The following is a 24,787-nucleotide window of genomic DNA, read 5'->3' on the forward strand; positions in this document are numbered from 1 at the left end:
TTGCCCCAGGCTAGTGAACCAGTAACATTTTGCTGGGGCTGCCTACAACAACAGATGCATCTTAATCCCATGGGGGTTCCAGGCCTGCCTATTCTCCGCGTTTAACTTGGACACTCTTATAAACATTCTCTTTGGGTACCACACCCCAGTCATATCCTGGGCCCTTCTGGTTTGGTTGATTTAATAATAATACTACACATGTTCATCTTACCTCTCCTTACTGGTATTTGTATTCCCCTGTCTCCCCCAGTTAACATTTAACTAATGCATTATTTCAGAAACAATCCTGATGTATAGGAACTGGAATAATTAAAATTTGTGATTTTATCACTGCTCAAATCTGCATGTAGGGAACCTCAATATAAATGGTTTCTGCTTGGCTTGATTTGGATTTGTGCTTCTGGTAACTTTAATAAATGGCGTCTGATTCTCATTGTGCGATATTGTGGTAGTTTGCAGAGTTTTGGTTTGTAAAGGGATACATTATATCAGGGAGTGTTTACCTGATCAGTCTTTTATCTCAACATACACTCAGAGTATTCATTTTTGCTTTTGTCACTTTCTTAGAAAACACTGAAGTATGCATATCCTGTTTTTCAGTTAGTGATTAGTTCCTGTTATTCCCAATTTATGTCAAACTACATTTGATTGGAAATTAAAATTTAAAATTCACCCCAACAGCATAACATGTCTGTATTATTAAACTATTGTAAATATAGCCTATCTAAGAACACATTTATTCAAACATGACTTTTTTTTAAACCTATGGTTTTGTGGGACAAAATACCATACTTTCTTATACTTGCTACATTAAATTTATTGTTTCTGTGATGATGTATCCATGTCTGTTAAGATTTTAGCCCTGGCAGAGCTTATCCCTAAGCCTGAATTGGAGATCTTACACACAAAAAACCTGTCCTGCTTTTTAAACTTTGAGGCAGAACACTTCTCTCATTCAGAAAGTAATTTCTACCTTCAGTGTCTACCAAGTGAACGTCTGTGTATAAAGGTTAGTCATAAACTGCCATTAATTCAGTGTTTTCACCAAGAATTTCCAACTTAGTTAACTAAAATGGTGATATGAACTAAAACCGTTGTAATTCTGATTTTCTTTTTTAATTCTGTTAATAAAACTGCTTACAGTTAGACCTTCAGGCAGTCATTGGTGCTCTTAATGAGTGTGTCTGGTTTAATGTTGGTAAATTAAATAGGTGTTCCTCATATGAGAGAATGCGGTCTTGAAACATGAATGTAAATGAACAAAGTGTTTCTGAGTAAAACTTAGTTTGATTTTCCTACTCTAAATAATAGGTGGTTTAAACACAATACTTATTATTCTCTTCCTTCCCCCCCAACCCTGATGCTGTTTTGTGCTGTCTAATGTTTTTTAAGCTTTTCTGTTGCCTCTTAAATGTGTTTTTATCAACCCATGCAATATTTCTTAATAAAATTTTACTGCTCATTCTCACTTAAATCAGTGAGATATTTATGAAGCTTTAGGCTACCTATATTTTTTAAAACAGAACTAATCCAGTTTTTGATGGTGTTTAAATCTAATGCAAGAAGAGAAGAAAGCAGGTCCACAGCTATTAATTTTAAGCGCAGTGTTTTAGTTAACTCCGTATATTCCACTTCAGTCCTGTTCTGCTAATTTTCCACCATTATACTTTGTACTTGAGAGACAAAAAGTGAAAGCGGGTAGTCTGTTTTCGGAAATCCACACTGTTACTTCCCTGCCAGGACTGAACATCGGAGGTTTGTGTTTCTCTGGCAAGAGAGACTCACATGACAGGCAGCTCCAGCAGAACGGGGCAAAAGGTGCAGCCTCTGACCTTCCTCAGCCGGTGGCTCCCAGAGTGGGAATTGTCCTCTCGAGCAGTCTCTGAGCAGTGACAAGAAGGGTCACGGGTCTGGTTCAGAGGAAGTCACAGAGATGAGGATCACAGGCAAGGTTTGGAGTGCCAGCCTGGAAAATAGTGGAATAGGGAACCAGCCTGGTGAAAGACTTGTTGATTGGTGCTGGGTTACTCTGCTGCTGCGGTGAAGGCCTTCGTTTAGGTGAGCCAGGAGCAAGAGAGACTGTGGGCTCCTGGTCCAGGAGAGCCTGTGGGGTGGAACATGTGAAACACGGTAACTTCAAACCTCCTGCTCCCTGTGCCGTGGGCTGAGGTACTTGTTCTGTTCTGCTGACTCTTTAAGACCCTTGTTACTCCATGGTAACTTGAGTATGTGGTCACCTCTCTGACTTCCGCAGTGACGCAGAGTGTGTTTGAAAGGCTCTGTAGTCCGCTGTCTTTTACTTTTTTATCACTGGGTTGATGGGCAGTAAACAACGTTTATCCACTCTCTGAATGCATGATGGGGGGGCTGGGTAGGGAGTGAGGGAGTAGGTCTTGTGTCACACATGGAGTAAGACATTATCTCCCACAGAAATCAGCGGGAGCATCCAAGAAGTACAGTACAGTACTCAGCAGGGGGGTGGAGTCAGGTCAGTGTTGCAAATAAAACCGCTTTGCTTTTCACATAGGTTAACTTGGTACACAATGGCATTTTACTAGATAGTTGAGACCTGCAGAGAGTGTTTATGCAGGCAGCTGGCCTACCCTCCTTCCTCTTTGTTAGAGGCTGAAACATCTCAAAATCCTGAGGAGAAACATTAGAGTTGAAGAGACTTTTGAAGACCACCTAGTTCAGCCTCCCACTCCAAGCAGAGTTACCCTGAAGGTAGATGGAGTTGTTCAGGGTCTTACCAAGTTTTGAATACTTTCAAGGGTAGAAATTCCTTAGAAGTTCCCAACAGATCTTTACTGACAACTACTGACAGTTCCTTGCCAGTGCTGAGGTGCTGTTGCTCCACCACCCCACACCCCTAAAGTTGTCTGCAGCAGACCAAGAGTATGTTGGTGTTGCAGGGAGAGACAAGCCTGAGTCACCTTGACAGTCTCACCCTGGTGCTACCCTAATTTAGTGCTGCACTAGGAATACTTGCACTTAGTGGCAGTGACCAAGTACCCTAAATACAGAGGGGGAAACCTATGTGCTGTATTTGAGTTGTGAATGTGCTGTTCTCTGACCAGCGTTGGTTGTTTCAGGTCAGAGGATAACATCCCAGAGAAATTCTGTAAGATCATCTGTGCTTGCAAGCATGAACACAAAATTCTTCTGCATTTTTCCAGTACAGAGGAGTCTGTCAGTAGGGACTAGATCAGTTCTTTGTTTTGTCTGTCCTTAACTTGCATGATTCAGCTTACAGCTCTAAAGCTGTTATATGATACTGGAAATATTCTGGAGCCACATTAAAAAAACCTCCTAAAATACCAGCTCTGAAGTTGCATTTTTTGCTTCATAAGTGGAGATGCAAATCATGTACCAGAGAACATAAAGGACTTCTTATGCACTCTGCACTTGACCTTCTCAGAGTGGTAGCAGACCTGTGAGGCTGGAAAAGGCTTTAAGGAGGGCGTGGAGTGGGAAGCAGGTGAGTCCAAGGCACGAAGGGAGGGTTCTTCTGCACATGTGAGCAAAAGCCCATGGTGGACCCAGTGGCAGAGGAGGCTCTAAAGAGCAGTTGAAGCCTTGGTAATGTGCCTTATAGCCTTCACCTTGACATGGTGTTACCTAGGTCAGTGCAATAGAACTGTGGTCTTTTTTGCTTTTCAAGTGACGCTCCAAGTCCTTGCTTTTGCTCATTCATAAAACACTGGTTCATGCAAACACTGAGTTTATACATTTATTTCAAGTATTTTGGGATCCTTTAAAAGTTACTTAAATTATGGGCCTGTATCCTAGTATATGCAAGTCTGTGTGCGTATGTGGAGCACGTAGCAGTGTGTATTAGTGTCACCTGGTGAGCCCACTGTAAGTCCTTGTTTTCAGTTTTGTGTGATGGTTGAAATGGGAATTTCTCACGCATTGTTTCTGTCTTGAGGCTGCTTTTGCTCTCTGTTCATTGAGTTTTAGAGGAATATTTAGCTGGTTCAAGAGCAAAATTAACAGAGAGAGGAGGGAAGCAAGGAGAGGAAGAGAAGCAATCTCCATGTAAAAGCCGTATTATCTTTTTCTGAGCAGCTCTGTGCCTCAGGGATTTGACATAGGAATTTGAAATTTGGCAAGGATCTAGCCTTGAGGTCTGAGAAATGCATTCCACTGTTTAAAAAAGAAAACAAAAACAAAAACAGAATTATGAGACATAATATTTCACTACCTTTTTGTATCCAAAGTAGAATTTGCAGGATGTTTTATTACCTGCTCTTGATCATGCTTTTATGCCTGTCATGCACAAGTGCAGACTGCTTTAAAGCACCTATATTAAATGGATTCTCCCTCTCTGTCTATCTAGGTTCTTGTATTGCCATCATATATATATATGTGCATCAGTGTAATCCTTAACCTGCAGCTGCTCCTCGGGCTTCTGCAAACACCACTGGCTGAGCAGAAGGTATAAAGGTGCTGGGAGCTGGTCAGCCCTGAACCGTAGTCCTACTTTTTAAGGGTAGAGCGCTTCTAATACTCTTAATTACTGCTGAGAAATATGTTTTGAACGGTGACAGCCAAACATTAATGAAAGCCGAGAGCAGCCGATGTGAAGTGTGGTTTCCAATGTGACAGGGGCGCGTACGGATAGTGGGAATGAGTGGAGGAGGGGGAGAGGAGAGCGAGACAATCTGTGCTGAGCTGTGTCACCTTCAGAAGCGCGGGGGTTCCTGTGCAGCACCAGGGATGATTAGAGAATGAGTCGGGCTCGGTAGCGAGGACACCATCTGTGGGACTGCAGCTTCGGGCTCTGGAGAAGCTGAAAGGTGTCTGGGGATATGAACTCCAGGAAGTTAAAGGAAGGTCTTGTACTTGCAGTACTAAACAAGGGCCTGGGAAAATGAATGCCTCTAGAAATTTTTCTTCTGGGGGGAAAAAAAAAAAAAAGAAAAAAGAAAGGCAGAATCGTGTCGAAAGAACATTTTGTGCAATCATATGTGTGCCAGATTGTTTCGTTTTAAAGAAGGAAATCCCATGAGAATAAAATCTTTTGTTTTGATGTTTTAAGGAGAAACCTTTTTTTTATAAACAATTTTTAAAATAAGTAATTTCTTACTGGTCTGGTTTTTTTAAAGCCAGTATGAAAGATTTTGGGGGCTTGAATTAAATGTTTAAAATTAAAACTTCATGTCAGTAATTTATTTCTTTGTCCTTTATTTTTTCTATGTAAAAGCAATCAAAACAGAACTGTAAATATGTAAAAAAAAATTTCCCAACTCTGCTGCCATTTTATTGGGTATGATAAGTATTTACACAAGTCTGATATTCACTTTTAAGAGTAACCATGTAGAGATGTCTGATGTTAAAAGTTCTGAGTGCTCACAATTTGAATTGGATGCTGTAGAGCCAACAAAATAAGCAATCTGCCTGTGTGAGGTTTAGCTGCTAAGGTGACTGTCTCACAGAAAATACATGCTTACAAGACTGAGGAGCAGAGACATGCACCATATATGTTAAAGTCATCATCATTTTCCCCCTGACTATTTAAGTAAGTGGGATATTTGATCATGATATACATGATGAGGTATAAAATCTGGTAATGGCTTTCTGTATCAAAAGCAGTGGCAGAAGTTTCTGTGCTCACTGTAGAGGTAGCTGGAGTGTATTTTGGAAGAGAAAGATAATCTAGGTCATTAAGTAGTCACTTCTGGCATGAAATTCTGAAATTTACTTTGATGGAACCTGCTTGTTACCCATTAAACCAGTGTGGAGAGGAAGTAGCTGAGAAAGTCTGGTCACATGCCCTGTGGCAGGCTCCCTTCAGCCTCTGCTGGGCTTTGTGTCAGCTGCCCAGTGCTCCATCACGGGGCTGGCTTTGGCACACCCTGGAGCTCTGCGTGGGCAGCACAGTCGATTTTGGTACTCGGTTCCCTCATTACCGATTGTGTTGGGGCAAGGCCCCCAAGTGTGCCCTTATCTTTGTAGCACACGTGAAGTCCTGCTAGAATCAGTGTGACTGGCTTTGCTCCCATGTTGAATTAGTACCAGACCTCATTGTAAAATGGGAATCAAATGTGAATATTTCAGGATTTATGTAGAGATGTGGCTTTGTTTTATAGTCATGAGCAGTAACCTTCTGAACTTCCCAGATAATGAACAACTGAAGGAAATGACACTGTACAACAAAGTTCTTCACCCTTCTCACTGACAGACAGCACAAATCAGAGCATATTAGCCTATTCTGAGCTCTCTGCAGAATAGTTTCTGACATAGATGCATCTACTCTGAATAAATGGTAATAGAAGGAGACTAAACAAAGGATCAACAACTGCACGTTGTCGTGAATTATAAGGAGAAGGCAACATTTTCTGTGTTGGGAGAGATCATGGACAAATTGTAATGTAGTTGGATTTAAAAGTTAGAAGCACTTTCTGTTGCTTCATCTTCTCCTGAGCCACTCTGTGTATGTTCTTAAAATCACATTACATGGGTTTGGATTTTTTGTTGGCATGCTCTTCCCGCACGCTGGATGGAAGAGCTGTACAGCAGGCAGGAAGCAATGCCTTTTCATAAACCATACACCCCGAACACGCAGCGTTTTCTGTAAACTCATTTATTTTCTTGCTGCATCAGCTACTCCTGTTTGGGGGAGGGAAGGAAGAAGTGAGTGAAAAAACTGTGCTGGAAACAGGTGCCTTACGTGTGTCTTCTGCTGTCAACTCTACGTCTTTTTGTTCTCAAACTGTAATCAAATGGGCAGAAGGTTTCTGCCTCCATTTAGAAAATATTTATGTAAGTCTTCACCTAAAACTGCTATAGAGACAACTTTAAATGCTGAATTCCACTCTGGAGTTAATCTGTCTTAATATAATCATTAATTAATCAGGATTGCTAACTTGTTTTTGAAGACCAATTTCTTGCTAAAAAAATAAAATACCAGATCGTGGACCTTCAAAAAAATATGCCTGCACTTACGGTTTTTATGTTCCCAGCAAAATGTCTGTTTGTGGGCTGATTTGCTAGGAATATCAATTCTGTGAAAATCTGAGGTGAAATTAGAGAAGGAGATTGCAGTGATGAGTGTCTTGAGAAATTGAGAATGTAAATGATTTTTCTTCACGTTATTTTATTAAAAAATTCTGCTTGTGACATAAAGCAAACACCTTGAAATATTTCATTACAAACCAAATTGCACAATATAATGTCAATATTAACAGTGAGGGATAAAAATACAGTCCAGATCAAAATAGAAAATCTTTAACAATATTAAGTCACGTATTGGACCCTGATTTATGTAAGGGACAAGGGAACACAATCTCTGAGCCATTAGTGATGATGTTCAGGAACTCATGGAAAATGGGAGGAGGTCTCAACAGACTTCAGACAGAAAGCATAGTACCGTAGTACCTACTCTTAAACAAGGGAGACACTTAAGCAGAGGAGGAGAACACATAGCGCGTCACAGATTGGTTAATGGGATCTTCATTCCTGGGACAACACAGGAAGAATTTACTAAAAAGCAGTCTGTAAGAACCTAAAGAATTGTAACAAGGTTCTTACAAAGGTGGATTTGTCAAAACCACGCTATGTCGAGCCAATCTGATTTAATTTTTTCTTGGAGCCATTGGCCTACTGGAATGGAATGTTGCAAACATTACTGAAATCAAGATACGTGGCAAGGTCCCAACTGACATTCCTATAAGCAGTACAGGAGAGGTGTTTTAGAGGAACTGTAGGTTCCAAGGGTGATGCATAATTGGTTTGATAAACTACTCAAGTGTGAGTTTTCATAATCCCCTGCTAACCTGAGCGAACATGTCAAGCAAGGTACTGCAGGTGGAATAATCCCATAAGCACCAGGGAGAAGGGAATGGAGGTTTCTGTAAAGTCTATAGAGGAGGGAAGGCTGGGAAGGGTTGCAAGCATCTCTCTTTGTTGAGATTTTAGTGAATGCTGTCGTAGCACTTCATAGCCATGAATTAAGCAGGGTTTTGACACCGCCACATCCTTTAAAGAAAAAAAAATCAGTGTAATCAGAAGAGCACAGATGCAGCTTTCTTTTTCTGAGACCTGCTTGCATCAAAGAAACGTGTTCCTCTGTTGGTAAACAATAGAGGAATAGAATAATTTGCCTATGAACTGTGAGCAAAACTGAACCCAGCAGAGTTGTGATACAGAGGTTTAGCTAAAAGGCTGCAGGTGATGCAGTTGCACGTGGACCTCTGTGCTTGCAGACTCTGAATGCCATTGGGTACTGGAGAAAAATGTTAATTGATAATTTTTTTGGACAGGTTTCCCATTTTATTCCTTATCTCCAGCCTTATCTCGAGCATGGCTCAACACTGCACGTCAGGTCAAATGTTGCTTTCACTTGCACTCTGAGCCATCCCAGAGCGGGACCCTTGGCAAGGCCCTGGGCTCACTCAGGCTGCCCTGTGCATGGATCCTGCGTGCTGTCCTGGGAGGAGGCCCTGCAGAGCACCACAGTCCCTTCTCAAAATGCAGCTTCAGAGAGCAGAACTGGCTGTGCAGCCACTTCTGAAAATGGGCATTTCTGGCATTTCTGAAATTTTACTCAAGATCACAGAACGATTAGGTAATACCACCCAGCTCTTCCCCCAGAGCATTGCTCAACACTGTCTTGGCAGTTGTCTCTCTTTTGTCAAGAACCCTCCAGCCCCACAGAGAAGCAGCACGGTTAGTAATGGTCTACCTCTTGTCCCTCAAGCTGCTGAAACAAATGGATCCATTTAGTTTTGCTTCATGGTTCTCTCATTGATGGGAGAAATGAGGTGGCCAGCAATACATACTTTGTATATATATTAAAATAAATGTCTTTTGCACTTCTGTGCTCAGTTTTACAGACTGCCACTATTAACATGTGGAAGAAGGGTATCTTTCTACTCCAGTACCATTAAGTAATTGTCATCCTGCAATGATGATTACCCAAGATTTATTGAGCATTGTCAGTGTCCTTAATGCCATTTAACCATATCCTTGGCATAAAAAGCATATCATGTGAGGCTGTGCACTTTGGATGTAGTCACAGAAGTAGTGCAGAGAGTGACAAAAACATTTGGGGAAGATATTTCTAAAGAAGAGAGGTGAGACACATAGTTGCAAAAACAGAGCTTATGGAGCAGCTCTGGGTGGCACCTATGGATGAACACTTGTCTTTTGCCTAAAGAAAAAATGTGAAGCTAAGAATTATTTATCTTCCTTCCTATTCTGCCCTCCCATAATCAAAAAAGAATAATCATGCAGTGAAAAATAGTATTTCTTTTCCCCTTCCCATTTCTTGTAACTACCTTTCTTCCTTTTACACTGTTCCTTTTCCACTTCGTCATGCAAAGATGGCCTTTGTTTTTTAACCTGTTACATGCTGTTCCCTTTCTAAACTTTCTGAAACAGCTACTTGGGGATGCATTCCTCTTGGACTTGAGGATACCCCCACTTAGGGAAGTAGATGATGTTCCACTGTCTCAAAGTTCTTGTACCTGTAGGACCTTTGTTATGAGAAATCAGTGTTGGATTTTAATTCAAGAAGAAAACTATTACAGAGTTTATAACCCTCTGCAGAAGTTTGTGCATCCCTTCCAGCAGACTAGTTGTGGTCTATGGGATAAAATTCACCTCAGTCTATGCTAATATAAGAATATATTTCTGAATTTCTGTCAGCCTCAGCTTTATTTAGTGGTACTTCAGTTTTTCTTAGAAATGCACAAAGAATTCTGAGCAGAGAATATGTAATTTTGTTTGGCTTCTGCTTTCTATATCAGTATTTAATTCTCTTTCTCTGTGGTACGTTCACACAATCAATCATTTCTCTGTTAATGCATAGAGGCATGAAAACAGATTTCAGCTAATTGCCATGTGCTAGCACTCAACTCTTATTGGTTTGGGATTGGTCTTCAATTGGAGAATGATATTTGGGAAGCTAGGAAGAAAGGATAGTAGTCTTTTGTCTGTCCAAGTGCCTTAAAAAGACATTGTTTTGCCTGTTTTCAGACATCAGAGAAAGACCCTGCACATGGTCATGCTTGCATGTATGATGCAATAGTAAAACTCTCTAAACTTGCCTTTTCTGGGACTCCTCACAGCCTCTGACATGAGAGACATGACAGAGTTGGTAGTGGAGGGGTCAGACTGGACTCAAGTTAATGATAGGAAGGACTTGAGCTCACAGAGCTGTGGAGAGAGGTGGTGATAGGTTAGGCAAAGCAATCCAAAGTCAAGAGTGACCCCAGCACTGTGCCAAGAAAAAGGCTTCTGAAGAAAGGGAAACAGTCAGGAAGTTACCTGTTTTATACCATTGCGTTGTTTATGTCTTTCACTGTGTTTACATGAACTGAAACAAATTTCAGCCTGTAATAAACTGATTGGATTTTGCCTTTCTTAGCTTCGATTATCTCCTCTCGGAATGGGTCTGCTGGTTTCAGGGGATAACAATGGAACCTCAAAGGACTGAATAACCTTAAGCCATAATATGTAGCAGAATAGAAGTTACTCTTTAAATTGAACTAATTTCACTGTCTCTTCTTTGCTACAGGTGGTGGATGTGGACTTTAAAACAGCGTGTCTCAACATCTCATCCTCAACTATCTATTTTAAATCTGATTGCACTACAGAAGAAAAGCTGCTAATGGGATAAATGTTGAGACTTTACAAGAACTGACTTGAAGTACCAAAAGCCATTATTACTATTATTATTAATCAAGAAGAACTTGAAGCTAAGTCTGTATCTGACCAGTCAGTATAGTTTTCACAGTAACAGTCATGGCAAGTAAACGAAAATCAACAACACCTTGCATGGTCTTAGCCAATGAGCAGGACCCGGATCTGGAAATGGTATCAGACCTGGAGGAAGGACCACCTGTGCTCACGCCAGCAGAAAACCCTCCAGCAGAAAGTGTAACAAGTGATGAGGGTGTTCATGAGTATGTGGATTCAGACAATCAGAAAAATACAAATAAAGTAGAAGGTGGTTATGAGTGTAAATACTGTACTTTTCAGACTCCAGATCTCAATATGTTTACTTTTCATGTGGATTCAGAACATCCCAACGTAGTGTTAAATTCATCCTATGTCTGTTTAGAATGTAATTTCCTTACCAAAAGATATGATGCCCTCTCAGAGCATAATGTGAAGCACCACCCTGGAGAGGAGAATTTTAAATTGACCATGGTGAAACGTAATAATCAGACAATCTTTGAACAAACAGTAAATGATCTCACTTTTGATGGAAGCTTTGTTAGAGAAGAAAATGCTGGACAGGCCGACTCTTCTGAGGTCCCCTCATCAGGGATCTCAATTAGCAAAACTCCTATCATGAAAATGATGAAAAATAAAACCGAGACTAAACGTATCGCTGTTTTCCACAGTGTAGTCGATGACATTCCTGGTGAAGAAAAGGGAACTGAAAATGAGCCAAACTCCGAAGAAGCAGTAGAAAACCCCCTACCGGCAGTTTCTGAGTCAAAACCAAGCCATTCAGTTGTGTGCAGTGCAGCAGATGTGGCTGGTGCAGTGGTGACCCCGGCACCAGTGCTTCAGCCTGGGGTGGCACAGGTTATAACAGCTGTTACAGCTCCACAGAACTCAAACCTGATCCCAAAAGTCCTAATACCTGTAAATAGCATTCCAGCCTATAATACTGCTTTGGATAACAATCCTCTTTTGCTTAACACCTACAACAAATTCCCATATCCAACCATGTCGGAAATCACTGTTCTTTCCACCCAAGCCAAGTACACAGAGGAACAGATTAAAATATGGTTTTCTGCCCAGCGTCTGAAGCACGGTGTGAGCTGGACGCCAGAGGAAGTGGAGGAAGCAAGGAGGAAACAATTTAATGGCACAGTGCATACTGTGCCACAGACAATTACCGTTATTCCTGCACACATTTCTGCCGCTAGCAATGGTTTACCTTCCATTTTACAGACATGCCAAATAGTTGGTCAGCCAGGACTTGTTCTCACTCAAGTTGCAGGTGCAAATACGTTACCAGTAACAGCCCCAATAGCTTTGACCGTAGCGGGAGTCCCAAACCAAACACAGCTACAGAAGAGTCAGATTCACAGTGCTCAGCCTATTGCAGAAACCAAACAAGTAGCTGCCGTTCCAGCCCCTCAGCCCATCAAAAATGAATCCACGGTGATGAATCCTGACTCCTTTGGCATCCGAGCAAAAAAAACTAAGGAACAACTGGCAGAATTAAAAGTCAGCTACCTTAAAAATCAGTTTCCTCAAGACTCAGAGATTGTTAGACTTATGAAAATAACAGGTCTGACTAAAGGAGAGATCAAAAAGTGGTTCAGTGATACACGCTACAATCAGAGAAACTCAAAGAATAATCATGGGATTCACCTCAACAGTGATTCATGTGCCACCATTGTTATTGATTCAAGCGATGAAATGAACGAGTCCCCAACAGGAGTCACTCCGCAGAGCAAGTCATCATGGAGTGCTTTTCCTGATTTCACCCCGCAGAAATTCAAAGAGAAGACTGCTGAACAACTGCAAGTCCTCCAAGCAAGTTTTCTTAATAACCCTGTCCTCACTGATGAAGAGATGAATAGGTTAAGAGCCCAAACCAAACTGACTAGGAGAGAAATTGATGCCTGGTTTGCAGAAAAGAGGAAATCAAATGTCTTGAAGGAAGAGGGAGCTGACTTGAATGAAAGCAATGCCGGCAGCTCAAAAGAAGAGGCTGGAGAAACATCTGTGGGAGATGGAGCAGCAGGAACAAAATCAGTGTGTTCCACTTCAAGCAAAGTAGGCAAAAAATCACCAGAGCAGTTGCACATGCTCAAAAGTTCCTTTGTGCGTACTCAGTGGCCATCTCCACAAGAATACAACAAGCTGGCAGAAGAAACCGGGCTTCCGAGATCGGAAATTGTGAGTTGGTTTGGAGATACTCGCTATGCCTGGAAAAATGGTGGATTGAAGTGGTATTACTATTACCAGAGCGCCAGTGCAAACAGTCTGAACGGCCAAGGCTTTGCCAGGAAGAGAGGGAGAGGAAGACCAAAAGGGAGGGGGAGAGGGAGGCCTCGGGGGAGGCCTCGGGGAAGCAAGAGGTTAAATTGCTGGGACAGAGGTGTATCTGTCATAAAATTTAAAACTGGAACAGCAATCCTGAAGGACTACTATATGAAGCACAAATTCCTTAATGAGCAAGACCTCGATGAACTGGTAGCCAAATCTCACATGGGATATGAGCAGGTCAGAGAGTGGTTTGCAGAGAGGCAAAGAAGATTAGATCTTGGAATAGAGCTGTTTGATGAGAACGAGGAGGAAGATGAAATGCTGGACGATCAGGAAGATGAAGAAGAAACAGACGATAGTGATACTTGGGAACCCCCCAGACATGTTAAACGTAAACTTTCAAAAACAGACTGATGTACAGTTTGGGATTTGGGGGCCAAAAACCTATGAATTAGGTTTAATGTTACAGTGAAGAGCCGTATGATTTTTCATGGCCTTCAGTTTAGCAAGCAGCTGCTTAGCATCTTTCTTCCACCTACGAGAACATGGGCGAGGTGCTACCTGTGTGGGCAACAACTGCTTGCTTCGTTGCTACAAGAGATGAACGTCCTCAGGCCCAGCCTAGGACAGGGGGTTATAAATCAGATCAAGTTCAGCTCCTTTTCCACATCACTGATGGGAAGGTTCATGTTCATCATACATGTGACTGCTTCTCAATATTTAATTGCCTTACGTTGTTTAATTCCAAAAAAACACAGACACCTTTTTTTTTGTTGATGTTGGAGAACATTTTGCCTGCTCATGAAGGAGGAAAACACAAAAACCTTAGATGTCTTTTTGCAAACATCACTTCATCTGAAAGGTTTCAAGGCCTGGGTTTATTTCTTAAGGAAAGAGTTGGAAACAAAAAGAGAAGGGGAAAAGTGTGACAAAAGGAATCAATGAACCTAGGGGTGAGGATTGATTGGTTTAAGAAAATAAGGTGATACCGGCACCTTTTGCTTATCTTCAGAGTGTTTGGGGTTTACAGAAGAACTTGGACTGAAATGTTCCTTATTGATAATTACGAGCTAACTGAATGAGTCTGATGCTAGAAGATGCTTTTTGTTACAGTTAATCAGTGTATCCTACATCAGTTTAATTTAAATGCCTGACAGACTTGATGCAGTTGATAATAACACTCATTTTTAGCTTGTGCATTCTTTCCTTTGTTGGAAATGGTAAGAGAAGTATATATATTTCTAGCTAAAAAGAATAATTTCTTGAAATCTTACACTGAGTTTTAAGGTAAACATGAGGTGGAAACTGCCTAAAAGTCATTCACAGTTACTAAGGGGTTTGTAAGAGTACACAGATATGTAGATGGAAAGCATCTTTTGGTGCTGCTAAGAAAGGTTTTCAAGTAAGTTGTGGCAATGACGTGGTGTTTAATTCTCAAACAAAATGAAGTTATGTGGCTTTTAGATGCTTAGGAATTATAAACACGGTAGTGTTGAATTGTTCTTCAGTGATAGCCCAGTTGAGTGATTTGTGTGCAGGTTTAACTGTAATTCATCCTAACTGTTGAACTTCCACTGGGCTGATTGCTCTTAGCTCTGCTGGGTGAACACACTTATTTTTAGAGGTGGTTTGAGTTACCTGAACTCCAGAAGTAGTTTAATCTGATACAAAACATCCACATCATGAGTATGTGTATTTAAAAGAGAAGAAAAGAAAGTCACTCAAGACAGTGACATCATCGTAGTACAGTTTGAATTAGGAACTTAAAGGCAGTGGGCCAAATTCACACAAGTTGGTTTAGGCAGGTGTTTGGCATCCTAGAGAATGGGTGCTCTGAGGAAGAGTAGTTTGTGTTCTTGCTACTGCCGGCCTGCAGTTTTAGGGATAAGTTACTTTAGATGTCAAAAGATGAATTGGTGCTGCTGTCACCAGCATTGTCTGCTTTTTACATTGGCACTAATGGAAAGGATACTAGCAGTCTCCTTTTGCACATCTGTCAGCATCTTCTCTGTAGGCTTCTGCATCCGGTGACTGAGAACAGATTAGTATAGAGAAAATGTGTCCTAATGTTTTCCCATCTCCACAAACCTGTTCTAGAACTATTCTTTCTCCCACATTGTGAAAAGACCAAGAAAGCCCTTTTAGTCATGATTTTGTGAGGCAGAGGAGTCTGTGTTACATCTGGTTTTCATACTTGATTGTGAGTGAAGCCCAAGTCAAAACAAGAAAGGGAATGATATCTAAAAACATATTGTTAACCTCCCAGGCTCACCTTGGTCTCTGAACACTTGTAGTTGCCCTTCTCACAGATTGAACAGGCTCTCTGAGCTGCGAGAGGATGTTCTGTATGAAGGTCATTGAAGTGGGGCGAGCTCTTCTGACTGCTTCAGATTACTGGAGAGAAAAAGGCAACAGCTTATGGTGTGTGTCATGAATGTGATGATGAAAATTATTCCCTAGATTGGAGGACTCAAGTTGGTGAGGCACAGAGCAGCCAGTGGTACTAAAGAGGACTAGCCAAAGAATCCCTTCAGTTTAGCATTGGGGTGGGAGAGGAGCAAATCCATGTTGTCGTCATATTTCAGGGGAGTGTTTGTGAGTCTGGATGGGAGGTGGTGAAAGAGAGATCAGGATCTGGCCTTTTCAGCATTGACTGCTGCATGTGGTTGGGAGGGATTCTCGTTTGGCTGGTAATGGTATGGATGGGGCTGTTGTAGATGCCAGCAGATATAAAAAAAGACTCACACTGGCTTTAAGTTCTGCTGGAAATACAGGGTCAAGAATCTGTGCTTGCTGAGTAGGAAAGGAAAAAAACTAGAATGAAAATAGATGCTATTTTTAAGTTTCCAAAAACATTACAACAAATCCTTGGGAATATGCCTCTAGCAAGCAAAATCTGTAGTTGCTTTAATCCTTAAGGTTGACCCAGAATTAATTTTCTTTCAAAAAAACTCCACCAAAACCCCAAACAACAACCAAGCAATGTGTTCAAATAAATATCTCCATTTTTGTTAGCAGAGACTGCATTTAGGTTAGCTGGGAATCTTATCTTCTTTAAAAAACAGGAAAAAAAATAAAGATCCAAGTTAATTACATGATTAAACTGGGATATTTTCTACTTTGGCACTGTTCTGTGAAATAACAGCTACAGCAGTAGGCCTTAGCACATCTGGTCTCAGAAACACAGGAAGAGGAAATACATTGTTTGTCAGACTAAATATAGTTGGATTGGAGGTCTTCTTTCCGTAAAATGGTCAGAGACAGTGGCTGATGTACACTGGGCCAGATTTTCTGTTGCTGTAAATATTAAGAGTTCCATGTATTCCATTGGTTATAGTAGTATTTACAGCTCAGTGAGAAAACTGTGTCTTTGCAGAATGTAAAGTTTAAATTAACCATGTGCTGTGGATCAGCTGATGAGAGATGCAGAGTCCCCACATTTCCTTTGGGCTAGTTGCACATTTTAAGCCTTTCAGTTGTGCTAAGGGTGAGGAGAATCTGGATGGATTCAGCCTGAAGACGGAAGTCGTGTGCATTCATTAGTGCTCATAGTCTGGCTGTTACTTGTTTGAACAAGCAGAGTCCATTAATCACCAGTTTATTTCGTGTTTACAGCATGTGTGTATTTGCACTGCGTGCTGGGAGAGAGGCAAACTCCTTCCGGAGGCCTCCCAGGTCAGGCCTGACAGGAGAAGCATTGAAAAGAGCTGTCAGCATGCTGGTCAGCTGTATTTGTGATGTGTTAGGAACTCAAAGCTACTGGTACCAGTGGTTTAGCCCAGATTCATCTCAGCCAACCTCAGGCTGCTCTGCTCCTTACGTGGGGGCCCAGGGCACACTGTTCAGTCACCTGAGAGAAACAGAAATTGCCTGGTGGGTGGAAAGGATGTGGCACCTTCTCATTCTACTCGTTACATGCAGGAAACTTCCTGAACTTAGGCACATCAGCAGGTGTCTTAATTTATTGCGACAGTGCACCCCTGCAAGACCAGCTCCTTCGTGTAGGTTATGCACACCTGTAAGGTGTTTTGGAAGCCACTTGGACTGAACTGTATTGACAATGGGAAGGGAAGGGAAGGGGCAAGAAAATAAATCTGTCCAGGGATGACTGCCTCTGTGGCTTTTTGTTAATTTTCCTTACTGGTAAAGGACTGTGTCTAGATGAACCTGTGGTATGCTTTCTGTATTTCTATGCAGCTTCACCTCTTGGGTTTGAGCTCATTACGAGTCAGGCTTCAGTGATTGTCATTGACAGTGAGATGAAGAAACCCTGATCTTGCTTTGATCTTACCCCTGGGTGGCTGGTTTCTCAGTATTTGTTGGGACCACTCTTTTAGAATTCAGTTGTGAGCATCAGTTCCTGTAGAGCTAAGCTAGTGCTTTCCTCTTCATCTGCTGTTTCTGCCAGGAGTACCTGCTCTGATGATGCTGCTTGTGCTGTTTCTGGAGTTCAGCTAAAGAGAGAATACACTTAATCCTGAGCCAGAATAGTGAGGGAAAAGAGCTAAAAGAAAGAAAGCAGTGTCAGAGCTGGGTGAGGCATCCCAGTATTGTCCCCTTCATGGCATGTTTCGCCCTTGCTTCTGAGTGCAGTGAAAGAGCACAGTTCCATCTTAAACAGTGCTGTCTTCCCAGTGTCAGCCTCTCAGTGACCCCAGAATTAGTGTTGTAAAAATAAAGTCAGACCTATTCCTCCCTGAAGGTTTGAATGATCTAACAGTGCTGGCTTGTAAGAAGTGGAAAGAAGGGAAAATGCAGAAGCTTGAAGGCTCTTTTGCCTGCCCTGCAGAATTTACTTATGTAGAAGCTGATAAACAAAACAATTTTAACCCTTTCTGTTCTGACAGAAAGAGTAAATTATTTCAATCACTAATTTTTACCACATAGAAATATCTGCTTTGTTTTAAAGCAAAGGAGAGAAAAAGGTATCTAATACCTAATTATTAGAATTTAGTGTATTATCTCTTAATACACTGTAGTAAATGAGGCCATTCCCTTTTTTAACCTTGTCCAGTACAATTTTGAAAATGGCTTTTTCATTACATTATATGTAATATGGTGTCTGAGTATAACTTTGATCATTGGGAAGGAAACTCATGCAATGTCCATACATTACATGAAATAATTTCCCGATGCATGATTTGCTGACTTTGGACAAAAGCTGATTTTCTTTCATTCGCCAGTGAGCTCTGGAGGCAGGAAAATGCACTCCCTTCTCCTCCACAGAGCAGAGAAAGCATTTCTGGATCCCATACAAAGTGATTCATGGCCTTACGCAGTCCCCGTAGGCCAGAAAGCCCAAAGATGCAGACACTCTCCTCCTCTGTTTTCCTCTGAAATGAGAGCACAGCCGTAACTCTGACAACTAGTCAGTCTCTGGCTGCTGAGTAACGAGGCTGTAGTTTAAGGTGGGGAGCATTTTCCCTTTTGCACTTGACAGAGTACTGTGTATTCAGGCTGGATGTCAGTATTTGCTTCTGTAAATATGATAGTACCGATTTTCGTCCTCCACCCGAGTCCCCATACCTGTCTATGTTCATATCTCCCAAGGAGAGAAGATAATCTTTAACCTTCTGTAGTGTTAAATATCCCTGCCCTAACCGGAAGGCACAAAAATAGAGTGCAATGAACTATATAGCTACTTACTTTAATTTATTTTTTCTTTGAAAATATTTTTGCTTGTATTCAGTAGTTATGGAAAGATAGTATCAATGACCAGAGAGCAGTAAAACTGTAGGGAGTTGTTTATAATGCCTGGAATGACTGTGTAAGTTAGAGATGGAATGAGCTAGTAGAGGGCTCAGTTCCCTACACTGAACAGTGCTGGGTTACACCTGTATTCTCCATTAAGCTTGTGATGTCCTAGGATAAGTAGATTTACCCAGCAGCATGACACAGACTTATGGGTGAAGTTACTTGAGGTTTGGTGATGTATTCTGTAGGAAAATATTTTGAAATGGAAGTTGCCACAGAAAGTGAAAAATCCCTTCAATAGCTACTTACACACAATAGATCAAATTTGTGCATTGTTTCCCCATTTCTAAAAAGGGAGATTTTGAAACACAGGTGGGTTATAGCCAGTATTTGTAAGTTTAATGGCTGGAGCTCTTGGGGGAGTTTTCCCTTTCTGTGATGAAGAACATCTGCACTTTTTCAGTGGACAGTCATTGCAAAATGGACTTACACAACACTGTAAAACTTAGAGTGATAACTGAGGATCCCACAGCACTTTTCTTGAATTAAGGTGGGATTCTGATTGCATGTTGATGTTTGCACTGGGGCAAGTACAGCCAAGGAATGCAAACCTGTTCATCCTGGAGCCTGGAGTCGGTCGATGAACTGCTCCCCAGCTCCCCTGACTTACACGTGGCTTTGCAGGCAGCCACTGACACTACAGACACCTGTCACGAGGCGAGATGGATCTTCTGTCTGGATTGCAGCGCTGAGCTTTGTGTCGTGGTTAGCAATGCTGAGCTTTGTGTTGTGGTTAGCAATGGTACTTACCTCTGCTTCCAACCTGATGCTTGTTGAGAAGGGAGGCCTTTTTTTTTCCTTTTTTTATTTTTATTCTAGAGCAGGTAGCACTACAGTGATGGGTAATGTAACTGATCCTTGGTTATAATACTGTGGCATAAAAATGCTTTGGGTTTTCTCAAGTGTTTTAGAGATGAGGTTATTGTGTGAACATTGGACTGTGCATAACCTAGAATGTGTTAGGACACATAATATTTGTGTCTCAGTTGATGAAAGTATTTCCTTATGCTTATTCAATACTAGATACTTATCAGGAAACTCTCCCTAAAGAGTCTGCTAGAACAACAGAAGATTCAAGTCTTCATCTATGCTACAAAACAATGAACCACAAGAGCTCTGCTATGATTTCGGAATGTTCCCCCCCCACCCTCCAGTTTCAGCTTACAGAAGTATTTCCAACCCTGCATAGTTGGCTATCTGCATGTATGCTTACAGTCTGTACAGAAATGCACTAAAACGAGTTGCCCTACCTGGGAAGGCTTTATATTGTATAGAAAATGTGGCACTAGGTACTGCTCTTCATGTGCACAGGAGAGTTAGCAGGTGTCAGTCTCGTTTACAGAAATGATGGCGCTTTGCAATTTTCTATAATATATTGCAATATATTTAAATGTCCTGTTTGACATGTGAAATGAAATTAAGTTAATGCATTGTTATGTATTTGAAGTATGAGGAAGATGATTCACTAACGACCAGCAAGGTTTTTAGAAAGGTGTCCAGTATGTAGCTGTCTGCGTGATCTGTCTGGTGTATGTGATGTTAAAGGAAGCAACAATACTGTTACTGTTTAGAATGAAGAGTTTCTTTTGAATGATGCAATAGCTTACAATGTCTTTCCTTTGTAGCTGCCCAATGTGGTGAAGGGGAAGCAATTCTTGAAAAAGTTCAAGATAACTGGTTAACTGTGAATGGGCCTAATCTTTCGTGAAACCAAGAAAATTTTTGGACACACACAGGACTTGAATACTCAAAAGGATTGGAACTTAGTGTTGTGCCAAAGTTAAACTACTGCAATTGGCAGTTCTGCACTGTAAATAGAAGACTGATTAAAAGACAGCTTGTAAAAAAAAATCAAATTTTAATACAGTACGTTTTTATTCTGATACATGATGGAAACATTCTGTTTTAGACCTTTTTTGAAGAGGCTTCAGTGACCACTAGATTTTGTCCTCTTATATTTTGTTTGGCCTAATACCATATGTTCTAGTAAGATGGGCTTTATTGCCTGTGTTCTTTGATATGTGATTAAGCTTATAGCTTTGAGTGACCAAACATTTTACAGAGTAAAAGTTCTTAGAAACAATATAACGTAACTGATATTTCTGTGTCTTATTTATCAGGCTCTGCACAAACTTGGAAGGTTGTGCTGGACTTGTACAACTCATATATGGGAACGCAGCATACTTCTGGATATTAGAAACCTAAGCCTTTGTGGCCGAATGGATCTTGTCTTTGGATTTATTTTTGTTATTTTTTTGAGGCAAAGAAACAAATGGATGCTGCTGTAAAATATTTGTAATATTGCCATTATTGCTTTCTGTAGCAATTATTGCTTTTGCTTCAACAGATAAAGAAAATAAATCAGAGATAGGAAAATCCTAAAAGACGCTGATAGAAGAAAGGATCATGTGAGAACTTCTGAAAATAAACTTTGTACCAAAAATTTGAAAACAAAAATAATGGAATAAATGTCTCTTTACTGAGTATGTGTGGTTTTAAGAGGTGGTGTGGAAACCAGGAATCATGTCGGTATGAACATGTCACGGACCAGATCTTCTCAAGTATCTTTTTTCCTGTTACACAAAAAGTGAATTTCCCCAATTCCTCAGATGCATTGATTTTAGAGAACTGGCTTGGCTGAACAGCTAGTGTGAGGTCAGCTTCACGTATGAGTCACTACAGCTGCTTGTTGCTGAGCTGTTCTGCCATGTCAGCAGCCCAGGGATGTTCATGGGATTTTTCTCATTAAGGCAGATTGTCTTTATTAAGGCATTTTATATATTTGGGGTGAGAAGAGTAGGGGTGAGTAGGAACCACCTCCTCACTGAAGTCCCTGTCGGTTGGACGTGATGCTTTGTGGGTACTCTAATGTGTGCCTTGTCCTCAGAGAAGGAGGGTCTGAGGCAAGAGCTGCTGTTGAGCTCTGCATTTCTGCCTTTGCCATCGCTCACATCTCCCTGCCAGAGGCAGTGCCATGTCCTGCACTGGGTGACTCATCACACCCATCTCCTTCAGCTGCTGTGCTGCAGCTGGAGGGGCTCGAGACCTGGTTTTTACAGCACGATCTGGCACTGTGCCTACGGACCTATCCCCCAGAAAAAGATGTTTAAAACCACAGATTGGTTCCTGTGCTGTAGCTCATGGTAAGTGTTCAGCATTACGTCCCGAGCTAGAGCAGTGACCTACGCACATTGCTTGGAGCACAAGTGGTCAGTACAGCTTTGTGCTTGGCCACATAGTTTTACTTAGTTCAGTAAAAACAAAAGCTCATTCAAGAATCCATCGACTAATGAGGGACTTATGAGAAGCTCCAGGTTATGTGTGCAGTCACCTTTTTGTAAAAGGTACCTTTTTTGTGTCAAGTGTCACCAGCCATTCCAAATTCTGCAGTTCAGTAGATACTTTCACAAGAGACCAGCTGGCCCTGTGGGTTGTTTCCCCTCTCTCAGCCTCCTCTTCCCAGCCTCTTTTATCTTGCATTTGTTTTCATAACAATACTGTCAACTACTATTTTTACAAATTTAAAATACCAAGCCACTTTGATCACTGCCTTATTTTCCTTTGTATGCCAAAAAGCCCCCTCTATAAATTGTTCCCTGTGGGCTTGGCATTGTGGAAATATTGAAATATTGAATGTTGGCATTTGAAATATTGTTTGTGGTGGTCTTTAGTCTCACATGGTAGTTTCTAACATTTTGGTGGTTAAATGACTTGTTGCACTCAAAATACTGTAAAATGAAACATTTAAATATATGTTTCTACTGCTATAATGCTGAACTGTAAGCATTATGACTAATTCCTCTCCCATGTGCGTTTTCTTTGCAGGCTCAGTGCTGAGCTGATCTTCATTATCTTAAAATATTTGGTAGAAGAAAGAAAAGGCGGAAAAAGGGAATGAAAGTGTGTGTCACACCTAGTTGATTTGTGCCTTTGGGTGAAAATAAAGGTCAGCGTTGGCAGTAATTCTCCTCTTAGTGATTTTCAAAAGTTTTCCTAAATGAAAGCCAAAGAGGGGAAACACTGCAGTGAAGCCTGTCTTAAGGGGCTGATATGGAAGAGGGCCCACAAATAGCCTCTAGTAGTGACGTGTTTTGAACTGAAGGAGATGGTACAAATAGTATTGCAATTGTAACTGCTCTCAGTTCTGAAGTTTCTTTACAGCAGGCTGGCCAGAGGCTCCAGATGAAGTCCAGCTGCAAGGATTTCTGTGCGAGCATCACTCCTGGCACCCCCAAAGTGCAGAAATGGAGGCCCACGGAAGCCCCATGATGGAAGTGGCTCATTACTTTTCTTAGTGACACCACAGAGTTGAAAACTGCATCACTGATGTATTTTATGGTTTTCTTTGCTCTAAATTAATTTCAAGTTCAGTAACTGGGGGAAGGGAGCAGTTGTGGGCAAAGTCCATTCTGGATTTCTGCATTTTGTTTGCCTGTGTTTGTTGAGCAGTGCTTTCCCTCTGCTGCACCTCACACCTTCTGCAGGCACTGATACTTGTATAAGGCAAATGTGAAGCTGTAGAAGCTAAATTTAATAGCAGTTTCCACTAGTCCTCTCCAGAGTGCAAAAGCTACATGGGAAATGAGGCAGTGGAGAATCAACAGTATGGCTCTTTCCCTTGTGGAGGCAGCCTCCAGAAAAGGAGAGTGAAACAGAAAAAGCCCATGGGTTGTGAGGGTCACTGAAGGCCAGTCCTGAAGCTCTGGGTGTATTTCTTCAGTGTAGCATATTTTTTTCTAATTCTTTTGAATTGTTTCTCTTTGTTGCTGCAAGACAGCAATATTGTAGGAAGTCAGCTCAGTTTATTTGATGTTGTTACAATAGAGGTTTTAAATGGTGTCCTAGAGGATTTACCACCAGTGGTACTTAGTCCTGTGCAGTCTCTAAAACCACAGGAGTAAAGTTTTAACCTAGAGAGGTAACGAATCCACTGTGGTCTCCGTGGCCTGGTTTCATCACAAGTAGCAATTAAGCAACCAGCCTAACAGTGGCCAGGGCAAGTTAATGAGTTTTCAGAAAAACTGATAAAACTGAAAAAAGGGCACAGAAGAAGGTATACAAACTTCACCATGCCCAACAGAGAGTCACAGAATCAATGAATATGCTGAGTTGCAAGAGACCCACACAGATCATCGAGTCCAGCTCCTGGCCCTGCGCAGGACATCCCCAAGAGTCACACCATGAGCCTGAGAGCATTGTCCAAACGCTTCTTGAACTCTGTCAGGCTTGGTGCTGTGACCACTTCCCTGGGGAGCCTGTTCCAGTGCCTGACCACCCTCTGGGTGAATTTTTCCTGATATCCAACCTAAACCTCCCCTGACACAACTTCAGGCCATTCCCTTGGGTTTTACCACTGGTCTGTTGGGGTTTTTTCCAGTTAGAGCAGTAGATTGGAGATACCACCCTTCGCCATGACTTTTGCATCCAGCTTGTATCCACAGACCATCGAGGTACAACCTTAGTGCTTGTACAACATGGCTGAGTGAAGCAGTTCAGACAAGACACACGGTCACATCAGTACTGGAAATGTGCAGGCTTGCACAGGAAGATCACTGCTCTAGGATTTGTTCTAGCATTTGATCACCACCACCTTTCTGTGTTTCCAGAAAGCTTTTTTCAGCTTTTCAACAGCTTTCTGGTCAAACCCAGGGGCATGCTCATTCTGCTCACCATTTATCTCACTAGACAGAAAATAGTTGTAAAGCCTGTTAATAGCTGAACACATCTGTGTGCCGAGCACCCTTTTGGCAATAACAACTTTATTGGGTTTTGTGAGGCCTGAGGGGGAAGGATTATGGCCTAGTTAATATGGCTTGCCAGGGATTTGAAAGTGTGCACTGCCTTAAGGTAGAGAAGGCAAATGAACCATCTTTTGGGGGATGTGTCTTCTCCCATCTGTCCTAAGGATCCCTAAAATGCTTTTAGTTTTTGTTAACAACAGTTTGTACTCTTTGGTTTCCATGATGCACAGCCACTCACCTCCCCACTCCATTTTTGTTGTGTCTTACTAGAACTAGAACTTAACTACCATCATAGTAAGATATGCTAGAGTTCATCTAAGCTCATGGGACCC

The 24,787-nt window shown here is 41.5% G+C and overlaps 1 protein-coding gene across 7 annotated transcripts in view; it reads left to right on the plus strand.

Annotated features, from left to right (window-relative positions):
* ZHX1 (zinc fingers and homeoboxes 1) overlaps positions 1-21,202 on the plus strand; it is a 28,221-nt gene extending 7,019 nt beyond the window's left edge. For 2 of the 7 annotated variants that reach the window (XM_027891661.1, XM_027891662.1), the window contains exons 3-4: positions 10,523-13,913; positions 20,340-21,202. In XM_027891661.1, the coding sequence (XP_027747462.1) occupies positions 10,750-13,374 (2,625 nt within the window). In that variant the 5' untranslated portion in view covers positions 10,523-10,749 and the 3' untranslated portion in view covers positions 13,375-13,913; positions 20,340-21,202. Of the gene's footprint in view, positions 1-10,522; positions 13,914-17,368; positions 17,694-20,339 lie in introns of those variants that run through there. The other 5 variants (XM_027891667.1, XM_027891668.1, XM_027891665.1 and 2 more) reach the window with 5 other exon arrangements.
* Positions 21,203-24,787: the final 3,585 nt, after the last annotated feature.

This window comes from Empidonax traillii, unplaced genomic scaffold (genome assembly GCF_003031625.1).
Source record: "Empidonax traillii isolate 1590-97213 ecotype Southwest subspecies unplaced genomic scaffold, ASM303162v1 scaffold325:size649781, whole genome shotgun sequence".
NCBI lineage: Eukaryota > Metazoa > Chordata > Aves > Passeriformes > Tyrannidae > Empidonax > Empidonax traillii.